Here is a 21020-nt window from a genome sequence, read left to right as displayed (position 1 = left end):
GTGCTTTCATCTGCCTCTTCGTCAGATACTACCCTGGGGGCTTTCCTTTTGGCCTTCTTGAGAGGTAGTTTCTTGCGTTGGGGGGCTGGAAGAGCGGCAGCAGCGGGTGGACCAACTGGTGGGGATTGGCCCTGGGAGGCGGCGATCTCCGCAACAGAGTTCGGGATCGTTTGAGAGCCCGCCGCAAGCTTATGGGACTTGGCTATGGTGCGTAGCTCAGCCATCCTATCTTGTCCCAGCATCGTATCTGCAAAGGGGGCCAACAGTTATCAACTAGCACAGAGAATTGATAGGTAATAATGCATGAAGGAGTTTGAAACCATATGCGAAGTTAGAACAACAACATCAGAGTAGAAACGAGAAAATGCAAAGTCAAGCTAGGGAAACTTGAAGGCTTAAGGACAGACCTATGTAAAAGTCCAATTGGCTTTCATAGAACTCGAAGGAGACGATGGAGGCAGTCGATAGGGTCACGTTGGAAGAGGCGACTTTCTTCCAGAAAACGCACAAGTCCTTGTCGAGCCCCCCCATCTTTTCTGGCTCCCTACCCTTCCTGAAGCTCGACTCCTTTTTCCCTTTGTTCACCCAATACAAGGGGAACCCGTCGAGAAGGGAAGGGTCTTGATCGTTGCAGAATACACGCACGAACTTCCCCTTCCAATCCTTATAGGATTGCTGGAAGATAGAAAAATTGGACCTCCCGGCGATCCCATTAAGGCTGACCCATAGACGATCGCCCGGGTTCTTCGCCTCTAATAAATAGAGGAACACATCCACCGAGGCCGGATGTCCCAAGTGTGCGCAGAGGATCTGATAAGCCCATACGAACGCCCAGCTGTTGGAATGGAGCTGGGCGGGGGTTATGTCAAGCTCGGTCAGGAGCTCCCTCTCAAAGCGTGTGAAGGGAAACCGAAGCTTGACCTTCTTGAACATGGTGGTGTAAATGAAGCAGAAGGGGGCGTCGTCGCTCCCCTGATCGTCGGTGCAGATGGGCTCACCGGGAGGACAGGGAAGCACGGACACTTTGTCATCGTGCTCTTTGCTGAAAGAGAGGTGCTCCTTATCACCTTTCTTGAGCCGAAGGATGTCGCGATGGGAGTTGACGGATGAGGTCTCACCCAGCAGGGTTGCGGAGGCCCACGGGTATAGCCGTTTGTAATCTGGAAGAGGTTTCACCACCGCGCTGGTTTGTGGTGGGTTTGGTTGTGGTTGGCTAGGATGAGAGGACGCGGGTCTCGCGACTCGGTCAGAAGGGACGTTGGGACCCCTTGGGGGGTCGCGGGAAGAAGAGGGGTTTACCCTACGGGTTTTCGCCGGAGGGTTGCGAGGAGGGGAAGGAGGGTTTGGTGTGATTTTTGAACGAGTCATTGAGGAAGCTGCAAGTAGACGAAAAGGTATAAGAGTACGTAAACAGAAAGACTCGACAGAAGAGGAGAAGAGGCAAGAACAAGAGGGGCTCGCAGAGAAAGTTCAGAAACCCTAAATGAATTAAAAAGAAAACATCCCACAACGTATGCTCCAGATAGGTAATGGATGATGCAAACCGATCAAAGTGCAACAAATATCAGTAGAAGTGATAAAAAAGTTACCTTTAGATGATCAGAAGAATGTTCAGAAAGGTGGAGGTTGGGGAAATCGGAGCGTTCGCTGGAGCGTTTCGAGAGTTTGAAGAAAGGTAGAAGATAATGAAACAGTGAAATGGCGCGAAGTGTTTAAGAGATTCGAAGGGTTTCGAACGTTGCGGGAAGCGCAAACGACAGTGAATAATGGCCGTTGATGAGTCCACGTGGCGAGTGATTGAAGAAGTTTGTGAAATGTCAAGTCAGTGAACAGTATGAGCGCCAACGCGCGAAGCCACGTAGGCCGTCGGGTTTAAACCTCTTTAGTCTTCTCGCTGAACAAGTCGCAGCTCGAGACTGGGGGCTTGTGTACCGGCCAGGTCATCGGGTGTGATGACGTGTCTAGCACGTGACCACGTGAGGCGGGTTTAGTAGAGCACGTGGCTAAAGAAGGGCAAGTGGTTCAGAAGCTAGTGTAGTCGCCGTTTGTGGAAGCGGCGTGCTACAACGTACATGATCGGTTGTCGCCGAGATCGTATAACGTCGACGTGTTGACGATGGGAGATCAAGTGGTCTGACGCTGCCGCGAGGAGCACATCGCCGGATCTCCTAGTAAACTCAGTTGAACCTGATGAAGGCTCAGAAGTGTAAGTTCAAGTGTACAATTCCAGTGAGGCGATTGTTGCGCCAACATAGGGCGTGAAGGGCGTGTGGGTTGAAAGGGACAGCTTGCCTATCAGCGACAGGATTCCCAGAGTGGACATTCGTTGGTGACAAGGTCTCCTCAGCCCAAGAACATTCATGGCGCAGTGATAAGGAGGGTGCCATTAACAACAGACGATATCATAGAGATGGTACATTGTGTTGCACCCGATACTCGCTTGGTCAGGTGGTGTTCTAAGGCACATTGCGTGTTAGCTTGCTCCATGAGTAGATGACTTAGCTGTGCGGCTGGTTACTACACAGAAATAACGTTCAAGTTGCCCCAACCCAGATGACGACACGTGTAGGGTTGGATGCTATCTGTTACTCCAACCCAGATGATGACACGTGTAGGGTTGGGTGCAATAGAGAAGTGACGCTCGAGTTATCCTAGCTCAGATGATGACACGTGTAGGGTTGGGCGTTACCTGCTATCCCAGCCCAGATGGCGACACGTGCAGGGCTGGATGCGAGTCACGCATAACGGCCTGGAGAGAGAAGAAACCTAGCTATAAAGGTAAACTTAACAGAATCTGCAGAGGCACGTTTTTCATTACGGCTTGTTTGCTAGGGTTGTGTGCTTTAGTACGGTCCTACAGAGCATATTTTCTCTGAGTTTTTGGGTGTTCTTGTTACTGACTTGAGCGTCGGAGCGCCACCGGCTGCAGAGGCGCCACCTTGTGTTTTCAGGTTCTTTGAAGAAGCTTTTGTGGTGTGGACTTGAAGGGCATGTGGAGTCAAGCTGGTGAGGAGGTTCGTGACGAGGCAACGCTTTGGCACTATGTCAGCCGGCAGGATCACTTCACAATCTCCATTACTGACATGATCCCAAATAAAGTGATGTCGGATCTCAATGTGCTTTGTTCTGGAGTGCTGAATCTGATTTTTTTGTGAGATTTATAACACTTGTATTATCGCACAACAAAGACACCTTGCTAACTTGAAGTCCAAAATCTTCCAACTGTTGCTTGATCCAAAGAATCTGTGCACAACAGCTTCCAGTAGCAATGTACTCAGTTTCTACAGGTCATAAGGCCACACAAACTTGCTTTTTGTTGTGCCAAGATATAAGACTTGAGCCAAGTAGATAACAAGTCCCATTTGTGCTCTTTCTATCCAATTTACATCCTGCAAAATTAGAATCAGAATATCAAACTAAATGTATAGGAGAGTGTGAAGGATACCATAAACCCACATATGTTGTTCCTTGTGATCACTCTAGATTCAACTAACTTGTTCCTGAATACCCACTTGGTTCCAATGATGTTCATCTGATCTGATCTAGGAACCAAAGGCCACACATCATTTCTGGTAAATTGGTTAAGCTCCTCGTGCATAGTTGCAATCCAACTTTCATCCTTAAGAGCTTCACTTATTGACTTAAGCTCAACATGAGAGACAAAGGCCATGTGCTTGCAGTAGTTTGAGACAATTCTTCAAGTAGACACACCTTTCTGAATCTGTCCAATAATGTTTTCCACAGAAAGATCCCTAGGAATTCTCCATTCTTGGGGTAATTCATCCTGTTGTAGAATTTCAACCGGTTGTTTCGCAGAAATAGTCAATTGTTTTTCTAGACAATTATCCACATTCTTCAAGGTAGTGATCTTCTCATCTTCCTCTACGAGATTTCTTTAATATTCCTTTTTTACATGGTTAGTTTCATAAAAAAATAATATGTATATATTCTTCTACAGTTATGAGCCTTTTATTATATATTCTATAAGCATGAATAGATAAAAAATAACCAAGAAAAATACCAACACCAACTTTCTCATCAAATTTTCCAAGACTTTCCTTACTATTATTCAAGACGTAGCATTTGCATCCAAATACCTTAAGATGACCAATGTTTAGTTTCCTGCCATTGAATAACTCATATGGAGTCTTCTTCAAGATAGACCTTATGAGAACCCTGTTCATAACATAACAAGCAGTGTTGACAGCATCTGCCCAAAAATACTTTGGCAAGGAGGATTCACTCAACATGGTCCTTGCAAGCTTTTCTAGTGACCTATTCTTCCTTTCAGAGCGAAATCAGACCCATGATAAATGAGATCTGACTCAAAACGGCTTGGAGAAAGAATCTACAACAGAAACAATCCATAAAGAAAAGAATCCATTTAATGCAATGCTGTTAGAGGAGAAACAATCGGTTGTTTTGTGAAAACAATCAATTGTTTTCCTGTGACAGTAATTAAGACATTTCACAAACCAAGGATTATTGGAAAAAGAAGAATCAGAATGGAAATGCTTCACATAACTTTTACAAAGATGAAAGATTTTACATATTAAAACATCAATTAAGATCTTTCATAATTCAAGTGTAAAGGAAACTCAAGAAAAGAATATTAAAAAAAAAAACATAAAGTCTTATCCTTTAGACAATGTTGTTCTCTTAATGAGCCATAGTGCATGATTAAAGAAATTCACTTTGTCTTTCAAGATAACTGAGTGCAGTAGAGATATGCAACAAAATTTTCAGATAGAATCTTTTCCCTTCTTAAGCTTGGTCATTTAACCCAAGAGTTCTTGATCCTTTAGAATTCCTACAAAAAGATGAAATTAAGCAACAAGATTTGATCCCCTTACAAATTTGGGTCCTTTGGCATTAGTTTGATCATTAGGAACCCACTTCATAACACCTTTAGGAATAGAAAAGTTCCTAATTTTGCAGTACCTAACAAAATGGCCTTTTTTCATACAATAGAAGCAAGTAACAACTGGTTGTTTCGATTTTTCAACTGGTTGAAATTTCCTGAAAGTTGAACAAGGCTTAGAAACACCACTCTTCTTGCTCTGTGGATTAAACCCCAGTCCAAATTTCCCAAAACACAATTTTGAGATGCTAGGACAATTTCAAAATGTGATTTTCCTTTAGAAAGCTTATCCACAGTTTTCACAAGATAATGAATCTTCTTTTCAAGAGATTCACAATTTTCACAAACATTTGAGTCATTCTTACAAGAAGATCTTTTGTAAGACTGTTTCATATTTTCAAAATCATTTTTCAAGTTTTCTAGTTTTTCTTCCAAAACTTTGACTCTCTTTTTCAGCCAATTATTCAACCCTTTTAACCTATTGTTTGAAAGAGCCAATTTGTTAGCTTATTCATGTGTTTCCTTAAAAGCATTGAGAAGTTGACTATAATTTTCACTATCAATGGAAGAACTGGAACTTACAATGCTTGTGTCACTTTCTTGCTTTGTCTTAAAACACAAATTTGCTTCTACTTCTTCACTTGAATAGGAGGAGCTTGATGAATAGACATCATTTTCATCCTAAGCAATGTAGGCTCTTTTTTATTTGCCTTTCTTTTCCTTCTTGCTTGACTTCTTTTCTTTGCTCTCTTTATTTTGGCATTCAACCTTTATGTGCCCACTGTAGATTCTTCCTTTACCGTGAAACAAAGATTGGCTTCCTCATCATCCTCTGATGAAGAACTTGAAGATGAATAATCATTGTATGCTCTTCTTGATTTTCCTTTCTTCTTATACATCTTGTAACCCCCTTTCTCTTTGCTCGCATTGCTTGGATATTCAGCCTTGATGTGTCCCTGTTTACCACATCCAAAACAAGTGTAATTTGTATAATTAAATTCATTAACATTCTTGGTATTGTACCTATTAGATGGTTGGTTTTTGTCCTTGTTGTTCTTCACATCAATTGTGCCTTCATGGATAACCTCAAGGATGTCCCACATCTCCTTTGCAGATCCACATTGTGAGACCCTGATAAACTCGTCAGAATTTAAGGCAGAGGTGATAATATTTTTAGCAATACAATCAAACTTTGCTCTTTTATTTTCTGCATCAAACCATTGGGATCAAGTCTTTTCAATAAAAGCACCATCTTTTTCAAGCTTAGTTATAAAAGGGTCATTTTCAATTGCATCCCAAATTCCTCTATCTAATGATTCAACAAAGATTTTCATTCGTACCTTCCAAAACTATTAATTCAAACCACAGAACAGAGGTGGCCTGTTTATTGAAGCACCATCCTTAAAAGGTAACTTTTCAGCCATAAAAAAAAGTTAGGATCACAACTTGAATAACTTTCAAGAACCTAGCTCTTGATGCCAATTGTTGGAATTTATGACCTTAAACAAGAGAGAGAGGGGGATATGTTTATAAATGATTTTCGCAAACTTTGAAGGTATAATGAAATCCAATGATGAATCACAAAGAAAGAAATCAAGGAAGCCAAAGAACAAAACTGATTAAGTTGATTTCCAGAAAATCAACCGGTTGTTTTTATCAGCAGGGAATAAAAAAATCTTAAAACAAATATTAAAGAGATCAGGGAAAGAGATAAGCACACAAACAAATTTATATTGGTTCACTTTTATCCCAAGAGCTACATCCAATTCCCAGAAACCACTGGGTATCCACTATGCAATCAATCACAGATTACAAACACACAACCACCAAAGAAGTAATCTTGATCCCCTCAAGAACACACTTCCTTTGGCACACACAATCACACCACAAATCAGAACACCCTCTGACTCTATGAACACAAGTCTTTACAGAAATACAATTGAAGGAGGAAATAGGATTGATCACACCTGGTACAAATCAAATCAAAGTACATAGCAAGTCAACATTAATCTTCATTCTTAGCCAGTAATTGCGAAAAATTTTACTTAAACAATTCACTCCCCCTCTTGTTAAGACCATTAATTCTTACATTTAAAATTGTTTCTTCATTTAACTTTCGCTTCATGTACGCATTTTCTGCTCTCAGCATGCTCAACTCTACTTCATTACTCTTCTTCAACAATTCAAATTCTTTTTGTAATTGCTTCAGCATAGCCATCGACATAGCGTTCTGGTTGTCTCTCTGCTCCATAGACTGCTTACTTCTTTCACTCATCTTCTTACCCTTTTTAACTAACTTGCTTCCTGAGTCCTACGATGAGCACCAAAATGTTCTTGCAAGGGCCTAGAAGCAAACTTCTTTTTCCTTGATTGATTGACTTCTCGGTCTGGGCTTTCGGCTTTAGGTTTACTACTCTTCTATTTTGGACTTGGGCTTGGATATGACTTGAGGACTCTCGCTTCTCTGAGCTAGGTCAATGGGATCTCTCAGTTCTCGGTCTCGGTCTCTCTCACTGTTAGGTGTGTGTACCTACAAGGTGCTCTGATGCCAAAGTCAGAATTGGTATTAATTAATTATCAGATAAATTCACTCTACTTACCTCTTGGGTTCTATTTATAATGCTCTCTTATTGGGCTCAAAACCTGTTTGGGCTTTTTCTTTTTGTACCTAATATTTATTAAACACACACCTGCACATTTGAACCTATTTTGTAGACTTTGCTACAGTAATTAATTTAATATTATTTATTTATTTTTACCTTTCACTCAACCTTTTACCTAAGAGTACAAATAATAAGACATTCATATTATATATATATATATATATATATATACATATATATATATATATACATATATATATATGCCGTAACACTTAATGCATAATAATTACTCGTAGTTTTTCAAATAATTGGTTTGATTTAGTGTTATTGGATTTATCACTAATTTAATACTTAAATAAATTTTTATTTAATTATTGGTTTGGTTAATCCGATTAAGCTAAAATAAACTTAATTACACTTTTTATTCAGAAATGTGTTTATACTTGACAAAGAAATTATAAAGGATTAGATACAAATGAGTTTGTAAGAATTTTTTAAAGTGCATGAAATAAGTTAAATTATGGCCTCTTTTAGAACGTAATGGAAAATAATATTTTTTTTCTATCTTCCACTATTTTCCTTCTTCTCACTTACCATAAACTCAAAAATCCTTTCTCACTCTTTTTTTTAGATTTAAGAATAAAAGTTGTTTATAGAAAATTTAGAGCATCACCTCATCCCGTTTTAACTTACTCTAAATCTAACCCACAAAAAAAAAAAAAAAAAGCGGAGTAGGCTGGTCTGCAGAATACTTGGTCTATTGGTCAATGTCCTTAATGATTTTGAACTTGCACTCACTTGATTTTTAAAGTTTCAAAATTCTCCTTTATTTGAGAAAAAAAAAATATTATGACAAAAGAAATGTGAATTTTTTATTTATTTCAGAAATAAAATTTTGAAAAATAAAATTCAGATATATATTTCAGAAAATTTAAATCTGAAAATATATATACCAAAAATCCCAATTCATAAAATTTGTAAAAGTGTTTCAGAAATCGAAATAAAACATTATTCCGAAAATATAAATCCAAAATACATTTTGCATCCCTACTCCTAGTTAAAAACTAAAAAAAAAAAAAATTATTTCACATAAAGTATTATATGCAAGTTCAAAATATTAGATAAAAAAGTAATAAACTAATATTTGCGGGTTAATAAATCTAGTTTATCCCATATAATTGTGGGTATGTGACGGAATAGTCTACATGAATTAAAAAAAATATAAAAATCATTGTAAATTTTCAATTCCAATTTTTCTAGTTTATATCTTATAAAAATATAATAATTACACAACAAAAACTTAAAATACTAATAATTTACAATTTACGACAAATAGAGACAAGAAAATATATTGTGATAAAAAAATATTAAAATGAACTATAAAATATACAATATAATTTTTTACTTATAGTTCACCATTTTTATAGATAAAAACATTTATTTATATTTAACCCATAAACCATATCCACTCCCATGTTGCCATTCAATATCAATATATATTAAATAATAATAGAAAATTCATTACACTTATTATTATTAGGATATGATAATGTCTTATTTTAAAGACTAAAATCATTGAAAATTTATAACTAATTAACATTTTTATTTTATTTTATTTAAATCATGAATCAATGATTACCAAAATTTAAGGCTAATTGACTGACGAATCACAATGCTAGAAGTTATTTTAAATTTTACTCATTTGATGAGTCAATTTAATATTTATTACAAATTTACGCACCATATTAGTAATTTATTTTGTTCAATATTTTTACATTAAACAACATACAAAACAACTTTTTAATGTCCTCTCATACTAATTTTCCATGCACTAGAATATTTCGATTCACTTTGGTTTGGTTTGAACATCAACTTCAATCTACTTGTATGATGAATATACTACTTATACATCATATTAAAAAAGTCACCTAAAAATAATCCAAAAGTATAATACGTTATACTTTATATATTTTATTACTGTTTTTAGCTATAAAAAATCTCAGTAATATCACCATAATTGTTGTCTTCCTTAAAATAACTAAATAATTTTAATTTTATACCAGAACACTTATTTATATAATTTAAAAATATCTATTAAATTTCTTCCATTTTTTTTCATTAAAAAGCTTTTTAAAATCTAAATCTAATATACACGCTCCAAACTTTTCACAGGTAAGAATTGAAATCCTGTTTTAATTGTTTTCTGTAAGTTATAAATATATCCTATGTTAGAAAATTAACAATTCTAAACTTATTTTCCAAAAGCTGTCACCTAAATTTTAATAATTTATTTTCAATTTGGTTACTTCCTTTTCTTTCATTAAATTTTAATCTATTTCCCTATATGTCTATTTACTTTTGATGTTCCAAACTTTACATATTAGTTTATTACATTGAGGATATATCAAAACCAAACTCTAACATTTAAAATAAACATTAATGCAAAAATATTGTTTCGCCCTACATTCCTTAAACCAAATATTATTCTTCCTTAAAATGGAAACAAATTACAGAAGCATTTATTGCAGAATATATTTTGCCAGAAGAAAAATGTTCCTTAAGGGCATGCATTTTTTATTTATTTATATTTTATTAGACTACAACGCAACACTTAATTTCAGTTTACATGCACTCTTACATACATTTCATTATCTCTTCAGTTGTTGAATCTGCAGTGACAGGTAAAATGTCTTCTTCCCCAATCTTTCAACTTATTCTTCATTCAAAACCATTAAACAAAAGGAATTGTATATTATTAGCCCTTAATTATGTTTTTTCCCCATTTTTTAAAGATTGCAATTTTATTAAACCTACCTATATATTGATCCTGTAGTTACCTGGCATTGGATATTCTTAATCCGCCATTAGTGTTAATCTAATTTCCTTAAAGAATGTGAGGAAAATGAAAATTCATTAGAAGCTCAATTTTTTAGGATTGTGGTATGTATAGCATGTCCTTGATTCTTCGGGATTCTCCCTAAATGCGTTCCTTACATTTTGATCTCTTATAAAACGTAATATTTTCCACTTAATGAGTGATTAAGAAGATGAAGAAGAAAGGATTGGTTGATTAATAATTTGGTATTTAAGGAGATTTGCAGAATGGAGAGAGAGGAAGAGAGGGAACGGCGTCGTTTGCGTGACCGACAGAGGAGGCAATCAATGAGTAAAGAGCAGAGGGAACGACACCTTGCACGACGGCGCAGAAACTACCAGCTCCGGAGGCAGAGAGCTGCAAATGCTCAATTACTGCCTCTTCCTCAGTCAACATCTTCTGAAGACTTCGCCGCCGCCACTGCTTCTCACCTTCCATGCCTCACTCCTTCCACCCCCTCACACCACACACTCCTTCATCCAACATCACAAATTCTTCAAGGCAATCTTTACTTTTCTCTGTTTTTGTCAATTCAGTTTATTAGGTATTGATGGTCAGTTATTTTAGTTTCACCTATACCAATTAAGTCCCTTTAATATCTCAAATATGATTTTATTCATAGACTAAGGTTATTATTAAATAGATGCATTGCCTGATTATTAACAATGCAAATGCAACCATGAATAATGGAGAAACAGGATCGTCAATTGAGTTGGAAGGTTTTTCGAGAAGGTTGCGACTAAGTACTGTTAAACGGCTTGCAAGAAACCTAGGAAATCCAAAGAGTGTGGCCCTGGACAATCCCCATGTCGCATCAGAGTTCATGCCAGCTTCAGGTGGTAACGGTGGTGAGCAAATTGTACACAAACGACTGTACAAAACAACCTTATATTTGTCTTTTATCTTCTTTATGATTTTTGGGTAAAACTACGTTGTAATTGACTGCTGTTGACACCCTTCGTCTCCTCTCAGGTAACAGTGGCACCACAAAAACCTTGCGTTTGAATAGTGTGAAGCGCCTTGCTCGATCATTGAGTTTTGCTGCGGAAAGAACAACCATTCAGAAATAACGACAGTGGTAGAGGAGTAGAGAGAGTGGTACCATTACTAATTAGTTTTGTTTAGAATGAATATAACTTTCTGTTTTTTTTTTGTATAATGCTATGCATTTTAGACATTGTAGAACAAAATAGGACCCACACAATAATGTAATGAATCACTAATGCCCCCCTGTACTTGTACAATCAGCATCCAATGCTATTGGCATTCAAATATTACATTTTCTTTTTACTATTTTTATGAATGTAAAAAAAATTATATTCACCAAAAAAAAAATCATTTTTATTAGACATTGTTTGTTGGAAGAGTTAAAGCTCTTCCAATTTGAAATTAGGAATTAACTTCATCAAATAGGCGCGAATTTACCTCATTGACAATGACAACATTATTACTTGTTTATTACTTTTACTCATCATGTAATGTTCTTGTGCCTACCTAATTCTCTCATTGTCTTGTTGAATTTTCAGTTGAGCATTTTCTTCTGGACTTTAACAATTCTATATAACATTATAACATTTAAGAAAGTTCTTCACATCATTTATCCTCATGAATCAGGTACAAGTCTCAATATAAAGATTAGTTGTGGGATAACTGTCTTTGTGAACCTTTTTAACATTTTCTAAATAACTAAATTATTCTTGTACTATGAAATTTGGTAAAAAAATATTACTTTAAATTTACTCCTAAATCACATTATTCTCACTTGCACAAGTAAATATGAACACAGAATATTGTCCCACAACCTGAACTGTGATTCTGCAATTTCATTAATTCACATAAGTTCTAAATATCCTAAACTCAATTAAATGGACCACCACTTAATTTCTTATATCACCACTTAAAATAAATAACAGAATTGATCTTTTAAAAGGAAAAAAACAAGAACATCAAATGATTCTCCATGATGTTAGTTGTTTTTATTCGTAATTCATAACATGATGTTAATTTAATGTAGTATATCGTGTTTTTTCATGGGAACATATATTAACTGCACATTTCTGACACACTTGTAAGAAGCTAATGGTGGTACTTTCTTCCGGTGAGTAGGATGGAGAATTGAGGTGACACCAACTTCGTGAAAATCATTTGTTGTAGCTTGTCACCAGTTACTAATTTAGAAATTAAAGGAACTGAGAAGAAGTTTTTATTCAACCAGTGTGTGATATTTTGTTTATAATTAATACAGTGAATTGAGTGGTGAGAAGTTAGAAAATTGCAGAAAATGAATATGTTATACATAACTACAAATTATCAGAATTTTCATTTTTAAAAAGAAAAATTGCTTTACTGATTAAAATACCAATTTTAATTTTTGAACATGATATTTAATTATAAATTGATTTTTTTTTAGTAAGAATTGTACTGGTAGGCTAAAACCGAGAGGTTAGGCCGAGAACTAACGCCGAAATAACTGAAAGGTTATGTCAATAAATATATAAAATAAAACTAAAACATATATATTATTATTATAACAAGGTCCAAATTAGATAAGAAACCTGCGTTAGGGGGTGCGTAAATAATAAAACGGTATAGAAAGAAAGTCCAAAGGTAAAGTGAAAGCCCATTAAGAAAACTGTATAAATAGGAAGTCAACATAAGAGGTAGGTAAGAGTGATTTCTGTCTCATGAACATAAAACCAATTTTGACTTTGGCATCGGAACGCCTTGCAGGTACACCCATCCATCTGTGTGGAGGAGAAGCCGAGAGAACACCCAGTCGGAGAAGAAGCCGAGAGCATCCAGCCCGAGTTGAAGCCGAGAGCATCCAGCCCAAGTTGAAACCAAGAGAGTCCAGCCCAAGTTGAAACCAAGAGAGTCCAGCCCAAAAAGAAACCGAGAGAACCTGAGGTGTAATGTAGAAAAGCCTAAGACTGGAAGATTTGTAAAAGAAGTTAGTCTTGTTAACCTGTTCGAGTGTTCTTGGTCCTTGTTGTAAGAACATTTTGGCGCCCACCGTGGGGCCGAGAAGTAGTCGAAAAAGGTTGAAGACAAGATGAATCAAAGAGAAGAACAGTGTGGAGAGCAGGCAGATAATCTTAGCATGCCAATGGCAATGTTAGTGCAACTGCAAAAAGAGTTTGAGATGTTAAAAAAAAGTAATGAAGAAGAATTAAGTATGTTGAGAGCCGAAAACGCACATATGAGGAGAAACTTACAAGAAGAAACAGTTTTGAATTCATCCTTTGAAACCGTTCAGCCGAGAGCACAGGTGAATGAAAGGATTCATCACAATGAAAGTTCCCATACAAAAAGAAGATTGCTTGAAAACTCTGGGGTTTTTGCAGGAGCATCTTCTAGAAAGCATATGTTATATGATGTTATAGTTGATACTCCGTTGTTTGACAATTGGAAAAATTTGACCATTGACAAATATGACGGAAGCACAGATCCTGATGAACATATTGCAATATATACTACTCAGATCAGTTTATATACGTGGAATGATGTTGTTATGTGCAGGGTGTTTCCTACGATGCTGAAAGGAGCAGCACTGAGTTGGTTCACGTGTCTCCCACCCTTAAGCGTTGATTGTTTCGATACAACGGTGGAAAAGTTTGGTGCTCAGTTTGTGACTAGTCGCCCTCATCGTTTAACATCGATTGCCTTGGTAAACATAAGACAAGAAAAAGAGGAGTCGTTAAGAATGTTCATGGAACGGTTTGGAAAGGTTGCCTTGGGTATTCAAAATCTCAGCCCAGAAGTTACCATGCATCATATGATAACAACACTAAAACCGGGACCATTTGCCGACAGCCTTTGTAAAAAACCCGCGACTAATTTGGATGAATTAAGGCAGCGAACGTCAAAATTTATGCAGATGGAAGAACTGAGAGAGTTCCGAAACCAAGTGAGGGTTGATGGAGGTGAAAAGAGGGGAATGGAAAGAGAAAGTGGACCTATGGTTAGAAGAGCCAGAGAAGAGTTTAGAAGTCGAAAATTCCAACAATACACACCCTTAAATACAAACAAAGCAAGAGTTTTACAGGAAGCCATGGCAGCAGAAATAATACCACCACCAAGAAAAGCAAGAACACCGGAGAGAGCAGATCACACTAAGCATTGTGAGTATCATAAAAATCATGGTCATCATACAAAAGAATGTATTGGGTTGAAAGATATAATAGAAGAATTGATTCAAGCAGGGCAGTTGAAACGTTTTGTTCGAGGACGAAATACAAGAATGAGGTTAAGTCCGGAGAGAGATGTGAGAGGGGGAGAGATAGGGGAAAGAAGAGTGGAAAGATTTGAGAGAAGAGAAAATAGAAGAGTGGAAAAGAGAGACGATAGAAGGGGTGGAAGACCGGAAGGAAGAGGTGATAGAGTTTACCAAAACACATAGTCAGTAAGGCGAAGTAGGGAGCGAAGTCTGGGAAGGCCGATCAGGGGGTTTATAAACACAATTTCAGGTGGTTTCTCTGGAAAAGAATCCTCGTCGGCAAGAAAACAATATTGGAGAAGTATCAGAACCATCAATCATATTTTTAAAAGAAGAACTTTGCCACCAATGCTTGTCATAGATGAAGATTTTCAGGAAATTTATCTTGATCATGATGACCCTATGGTGATAACGGTAGAAATAGACGAATATGCCGTCATGAAAACCCTGGTTGACCAGGGGAGTTCGGTTGACATTTTTTTTTTGGATACTTTCAAAAGGTTACACTTGAGAGAAGAAGATATTGCACCCTTTCGAGAACAAATAATTGGCTTATCGGGCGAAAGAGTTAGCACCAAAAGATATGTTGATTTAATGACAACATTTGGAAGAGGCAGTAAAACTAAAAAGATTAAAATTAGGTATTTGGTGGTAGATGCTTACACGTCATATAATGTGTTGTTGGGACGGTCTTCTTTGAACAAGTTGGGGGCAATAGTCTCAACACCGCACCTGGCCATGAAATTCCCGACATAGAAGGGGGAGATAGCCACAATTTATGTCAATAAAAAAGATGCTCGGGAATGTTATGCGGCAGGTTTGAAGATGAATTTGAAGACGAATAAAGATACTGAAAAAATGGTGGCAATGGTGGATTTGGACCCCAGATTGAATGATGAGAGGTTGGAACCAAAAGAAGAAACAACAACTGTGGTATTAGGCCAAGACGAGAGACAGTGTACTTATATAGGTGGAAGCATGCCTGAAGAATTGTTGAACAAACTCATTACAGTGTTGCGTAACAACAAAGACTTATTTGCTTGGAAACCGTTTGATATTCCTGGAATTGATCCGGAGGTAATTTGTCACAAGTTGTCTGTTTGCCGAGAAGCAAGGTCGGTATCTCAAAAACGAAGAAAATTGGGAGAAGAAAGACGAAAGGCAGCAATTGAGGAAACCGAAAAGTTAATGCAAGTTGGTTTCATTCGAGAGGCTCAATATACGACATGGTTATTTAATGTGATGCTTGTTAAGAAACCGAATGGAAAATGGAGAATGTGCACTGACTATACAGACTTGAATAAAGCATGCCCAAAAGATACATATCCATTGCCCAACATAGACTGATTGGTTGATGGGGTGTCTAGTCAAGAGATGATGAGTTTTCTTGATGCTTATTCAGGGTATAATCAAATACAAATGTATGAACCAGATATCCCGAAAACAGCTTTCACCACAGATACTGCAAATTATTGTTATAAAGTCATGCCTTTCGGTTTGAAGAATGCAGGAGCAACATATCAGAGGTTGATGGATAAGGTGTTTAAAGAACAAATTGGAAAGAACATGAAAGTCTATGTTGATGACATGATTGTTAAGTCAGGTGAAGTACACAAGCATTTGGAAGACCTCGAAGAAGTGTTTGCACGAATAAGAAAATACAATATTCGTCTTAATCCAGAAAAATGCGTTTTCGGTGTAAGGGGAGGAAAATTTTTGGGTTTCATGCTAACTAACAGAGGTATTGAGGCAAACCCTGATAAATGTGAAGCAATAATGAAGATGAGAAGTCCGATAAACTTGAAGGAAGTACAAAGATTAGTGGGGAAATTGAATTCATTGTCAAGATTTTTACCAATGTTGGCTGAGAGAACCAAACTGATAGTGAACTTGTTGAAAAAATCTGAAACCTTTGAGTGGAGTGAACAATGTGAGCAAGCCTTTTCTCAAATAAAGAGTATAGTAGCCGAACCACCAATCCTAGTTAAACCTGTGCTAACCCAACCCATCATAGTTTACCTAGCAACTTCACATGAAGTCATAGGAGCTTCCTTGATCCAAGAAAACCCAGAGCAAAAATCGATATATTTTGTAAGGAGATCCCTTCAAAATGCCGAAACCAGATATCCCAAGGTTGAAAAAGTTGCCTTAACGTTGGTGTATGCCGCCGCAAGACGTCTTCGACCATATTTTCAGAATCATCAGATAATTGTGAGAACAAATTATCCAATATCTAAAATTTTGAGAAAACCAGAACTTGCAGGTAGAATGGTGACTTGGTCGATGGAGCTTTCAGAATATGGAATCAAATATGAACCGAGAGGACCAATCAAAGCCCAATCCCTTGCGGATTTCATTATTCAAATGTCGACAACAACACAACAGGAGCAGTGGACATTACATGTAGATGGCGCGTCAAGCAAAAAAGGAAGCGAAGCAAGGATAATACTTGAAGGACCAGATAACTTCCAAGTAGAGATGGCGCTATGATTTGAGTTCAGAACATCCAACAATCAAGCAGAATATGAAGCTCTTATTGCAGGATTGTTGTTGGCCAGAGACATGGGAGTCGAAAATGTCATTTGCAAAAGTGACTCTCAGCTTTCGGTGGGACATGTGCAGGGGGAGTATCAGATTTGGGGATCAAGTCAACAACCACTTCAGTTGAACATCCACAAACGAATGGACAAGGCGAAGCTGCAAACAAAGTTATTCTCGGACAATTAAAGAAGAGGTTAGGAAGTGCTAAAGGTTTATGGGCAGAAAAGTTACCAGAGATATTATGGGCGTATAGGTGCACACCACAAACTTTAACTGGTGAAACACCGTTCAACCTCACATATGGAACAGATGCAATGCTACCAGTAGAAGTTAATGAATCAACATTACAAATGCAAATGGAAGATTGGAATATCAACAATGAATGTTTGAGGACTGACCTTGATCTTATTGAAGAACTCAAAGAACGAGCAAAGATAAAGGAAGCAACAGTAAAGAGAAGAGCAATGAAGAGGTTTAATGCAAAAGTAAGATTACGAGATTTTAAAGAAGGGGATTTAGTCTGGAAAATGCGAACTGATGCTCAAAAAGATCCACGACATGGAAAGCTAGCATCCAATTGGGAAGGTCCTTTCAGAGTACTAGAAAATTTGCAAAATGGAATCTACAGATTAGAGACTTTAGAAGAAAAAGTGATACCAAGAACATGGAATGCAAGCCATTTGAAGTTTTATTTTAGTTAAAGTAGAAGATGTAAAAAGAAGACTTTTGTGTAGATACTTATCGTTTAATGAAGAAGAAGCAAAATTAAGTGACAAAATTCATCTCATTCATTTTCATTTTTCGGTCTTGGATGATTTCATCCTAGGTGAAACCCAACCGAAAAAACTCTTTGGTCTTGGAAGATTTCATCATATTTGAAACCCTGCCAAAGAAGACAAATCAAGAAACATTCGGACTTGAATGATTTCACTCTAAGTGGAAACCCTCCCGGCATCAAGCATAGCGGAATGCAAAACCGAGAGGTCTCAAATTTCAGCATGCATAAATACAAAACCGAGAGATCTAACCAAACATTGGCATTTCAATATCAACTCCAAAAGTTCAACTCATAAGAATTGTCAAATTGGTCTTACGAAAAACCAAGAGGTTTAACTAAAAAGTTCATAAAACAAATATTTACGGTTCAATAAAAAACCGAAAGATCCAGGTTGCAAGGTGGTCACAATAAATTTATGCTTTAATATAAAACCGAGAGGTATAGTTGAAGATTTATAAAATCAAGTATTTGCGTTAAAGCCGATAGGTATAATTAAGCCGTTATGATCCAATGATTATTCTTTACAAATAAAAAATTGTAACCGAAAGATAATATTTAAAGCATTCAAATCAAAAAGCCGAAAGGTTAGCACCGAGAATTCTGAAAAGATATATATTTGTAACCGAAAGGATATCACCGAGAAGTTAGCACCGAGAGTTCTAAAATAATATTTAAATAATAACAAAAAACCAATTTAAAACAAGAGAAAGCAATGAACTTTATAAAATTAAAACGATAAGTTCCAAAAAGGGATTACATTAAGAATGCGAACATCAATACATTAATCAGACATCCTGGCATTCCAAAACAAATTCGCTTCTCGATAAGCAAACCGAGAGCTACAAACAAAAATGAGAGCCCATATCCATTTAGCTCTCGGCATTAACATCTTCAGCATCATCTTCAGGAATCTCGTTAACAGGAATTAATTCACCATTATAAAAATCTTTCTTAACATCAAAGTTGCCTTCATCAATAAGAATCTTATAAAAAATACTTCGCTTGTTGCAGAGCTTTCTCAAAGCCTAATTTATGTTGTTCCAGAATAAAACTTTCGGCCTAAAAAACATCCACCTTCAATTGCTCTATCTCCTCCTCCATAACTTTGATAGTGTTTGTGTTAGATTCCGTCACAGAAGATAACTCCAAAACTTTTTCATCTAGAAGTTGATTTTCGTTACGAAGTCGAACGATCTCTTCACCAGTCTTCAAGTTCTCGGTTTTTAAATCGAAAATTTGCTTTCCAAGATTTTCGTTTTCTATCTCTTGTTGGTTTTTCTGCACATTCATATCTTCTAGTTGCAAAGTTAAAGAGGCCATTTTCTTAGTACTCTCGGCAAGTTCACTTTTTAACTTTTCAAACTCAGCAAGAGACACACAACTACCATTCTTTGCTTTCACCATCTTCCCAATCAAAAGAGTTCTACTCGAAAGCTCGATGATAGAATTAGCCAATGAAGCAGCATCCGCGGCTTTCAACATATTATAAGATGATTCAGTGAAAGAAGTTTGGACAAACTTGGCATATTTCGTTGAAACACCAAAAATAGATTCGGGAAGAGGTTCCGATGAACCAGCTTCAGCATGACGATGGCGCCAAGAAGAGGAGTGTGATTTTTTGCTACTTCTAGCACGTTTTTTGGACTTTTTCGAAGGACCAGCAACATGATCATCTTTTGCAGATTCAGTTGCTTCAATGCGAGAAAGAGGTTCCACAGTTTCTACCTCCACCACAGGGTTGATCACATTCTTACACCGAGGAGTAACATCACCTGCTTTGTTAAGGAGTTTTGTGAAATATGAATGACATTTCAGATTTGTAGCCGCCATCAATGCTGAAAACCAATGAAAAATTTAGCAAAGTTAAAAATCTCATGCTATAAAACGAGAAAAAGCGAAACAATTACATACCAATGAGATCTTCTTACGGGCTTTTTGAAATATATAATTGTAGCAAAGCGCGAGTGGGAATCTGGTATGAGAGGTGACCAAAAACCTCAATAACATGACGATCCGCAACATCCATCGAGGGACAGGACCACGAATTGAACTTTAATGGATCTTGCGTCCAATACAAAGGAAATTTTGGAGTATCTCCATTAAAAAAATATTCTCTTCCTTCTGCCTCTATTAGGATCTTGAAAAAACTTCCCTTAAAATCCTTATACGATGACGTAAAAGGTTTAAGAAAACAAATATTAGGCTTACTAATGAGAGACAACCAACTTGGTCGTTTACCAGGCCGAGAGCTATAATAATACAAAAAATATTTGGGGCTGGGAGAAAGTGACAATAATTTACACAAAATGCTAAAAGCTTGCATTGAAGCCCAACCATTAGGATGAAGCTGGGTAGGAGCAATATTAAGAAAATTAAGAATGCCCATTTGAAAATCATTCAAAGGCAATCGAATATGAAGGTCTCTAAAGAAACAAGCGTAAAAATAAAAAAAATTCACTATTATCGCCCTCTCGGCCATAGCAAACATTATCAACATCACCCACACGCCGAAAAGAAATTATATCATTCTCAACATCAGAATAATAAATCTGAGAATTGGAAACAAAATCACGAAGCTCACTAGCAGAGCGATACCGAGAGAAGAATTCTTGGACCTTAGAGTTAACCCAATTGTAACCTGGACGAAGATTCTTCCTTGGTGAAATTATTTCCAATCTTTCAGGAACATCAACAGTAGCGGTATACAAGAAAGAGTAGCAGAAGAAGACTTCGATTCAAGATTTTGTTCTTCTCGTACCACTCGTCTAGTAGATTCACCACCCGCGCTTGAAAAACCACTCAGATCATCAGAAACAGAAGTAGAGCTTGAAATAGACATTTTACCTTTAAAGAACAAATAAAGCTTCAAACGTCGCAGCTCTCAGAAAACAACAAAGCCCGTATAAAACGATAACAACTTGAATGAGATGCCTATTTATAAACTAAACAAACCCTTGATACTGAAAAGTCACAAACCCTTCCAAACCGTTCAAAAAATTAATCATCTAAGGGTTAAACACAACATCTCTACGTCAAATCATTCAGTCTAAGCAAGCAAATCGCGGGAAATGAGGCATTTAATATCAAATCAAATCATATCTCGAAATTATCATATTATATTCAGACATAAATATTTTTTCTTAAAA

The 21020-nt window shown here is 36.7% G+C and overlaps 2 protein-coding genes across 3 annotated transcripts; both read left to right on the top strand.

The window, feature by feature from the left end:
• The first annotated feature begins 10348 nt into the window (after positions 1–10348).
• Positions 10349–11613, top strand: LOC137805820 (zinc finger CCCH domain protein). Of its 2 annotated transcripts, none has more exons than XM_090300499.1 (3): positions 10349–10840; positions 11038–11175; positions 11312–11613. In XM_090300499.1, exons 1-3 carry the CDS (start codon positions 10567–10569, stop codon positions 11407–11409), a joined length of 510 nt encoding a protein of 169 aa, XP_090156625.1. In that variant the 5' UTR covers positions 10349–10566; the 3' UTR covers positions 11410–11613. The 2 variants fall into 2 exon arrangements, with proteins under 2 accessions (XP_090156625.1, XP_068461835.1); XM_068605734.2 differs by having other exon boundaries at positions 10352–10840; positions 11038–11187; positions 11312–11596.
• Positions 11614–15413: 3800 nt separating this feature from the next.
• On the top strand, positions 15414–15902 carry LOC150028725 (uncharacterized). The gene has a single exon (XM_090300077.1). It carries the CDS (start codon positions 15414–15416, stop codon positions 15900–15902), a length of 489 nt encoding a protein of 162 aa, XP_090156203.1.
• The last annotated feature ends 5118 nt before the right edge of the window (positions 15903–21020 follow it).

The sequence above is a fragment of the Phaseolus vulgaris genome, chromosome 3 (genome assembly GCF_051622355.1).
Source record: "Phaseolus vulgaris cultivar YP4 chromosome 3, ASM5162235v1, whole genome shotgun sequence".
NCBI classification, from domain to species: Eukaryota; Viridiplantae; Streptophyta; class Magnoliopsida; order Fabales; family Fabaceae; genus Phaseolus; species Phaseolus vulgaris.
The sequence above is the reverse complement of the archived record's forward strand: the minus strand, read 5'-3'. Positions and strand labels throughout refer to the sequence as shown.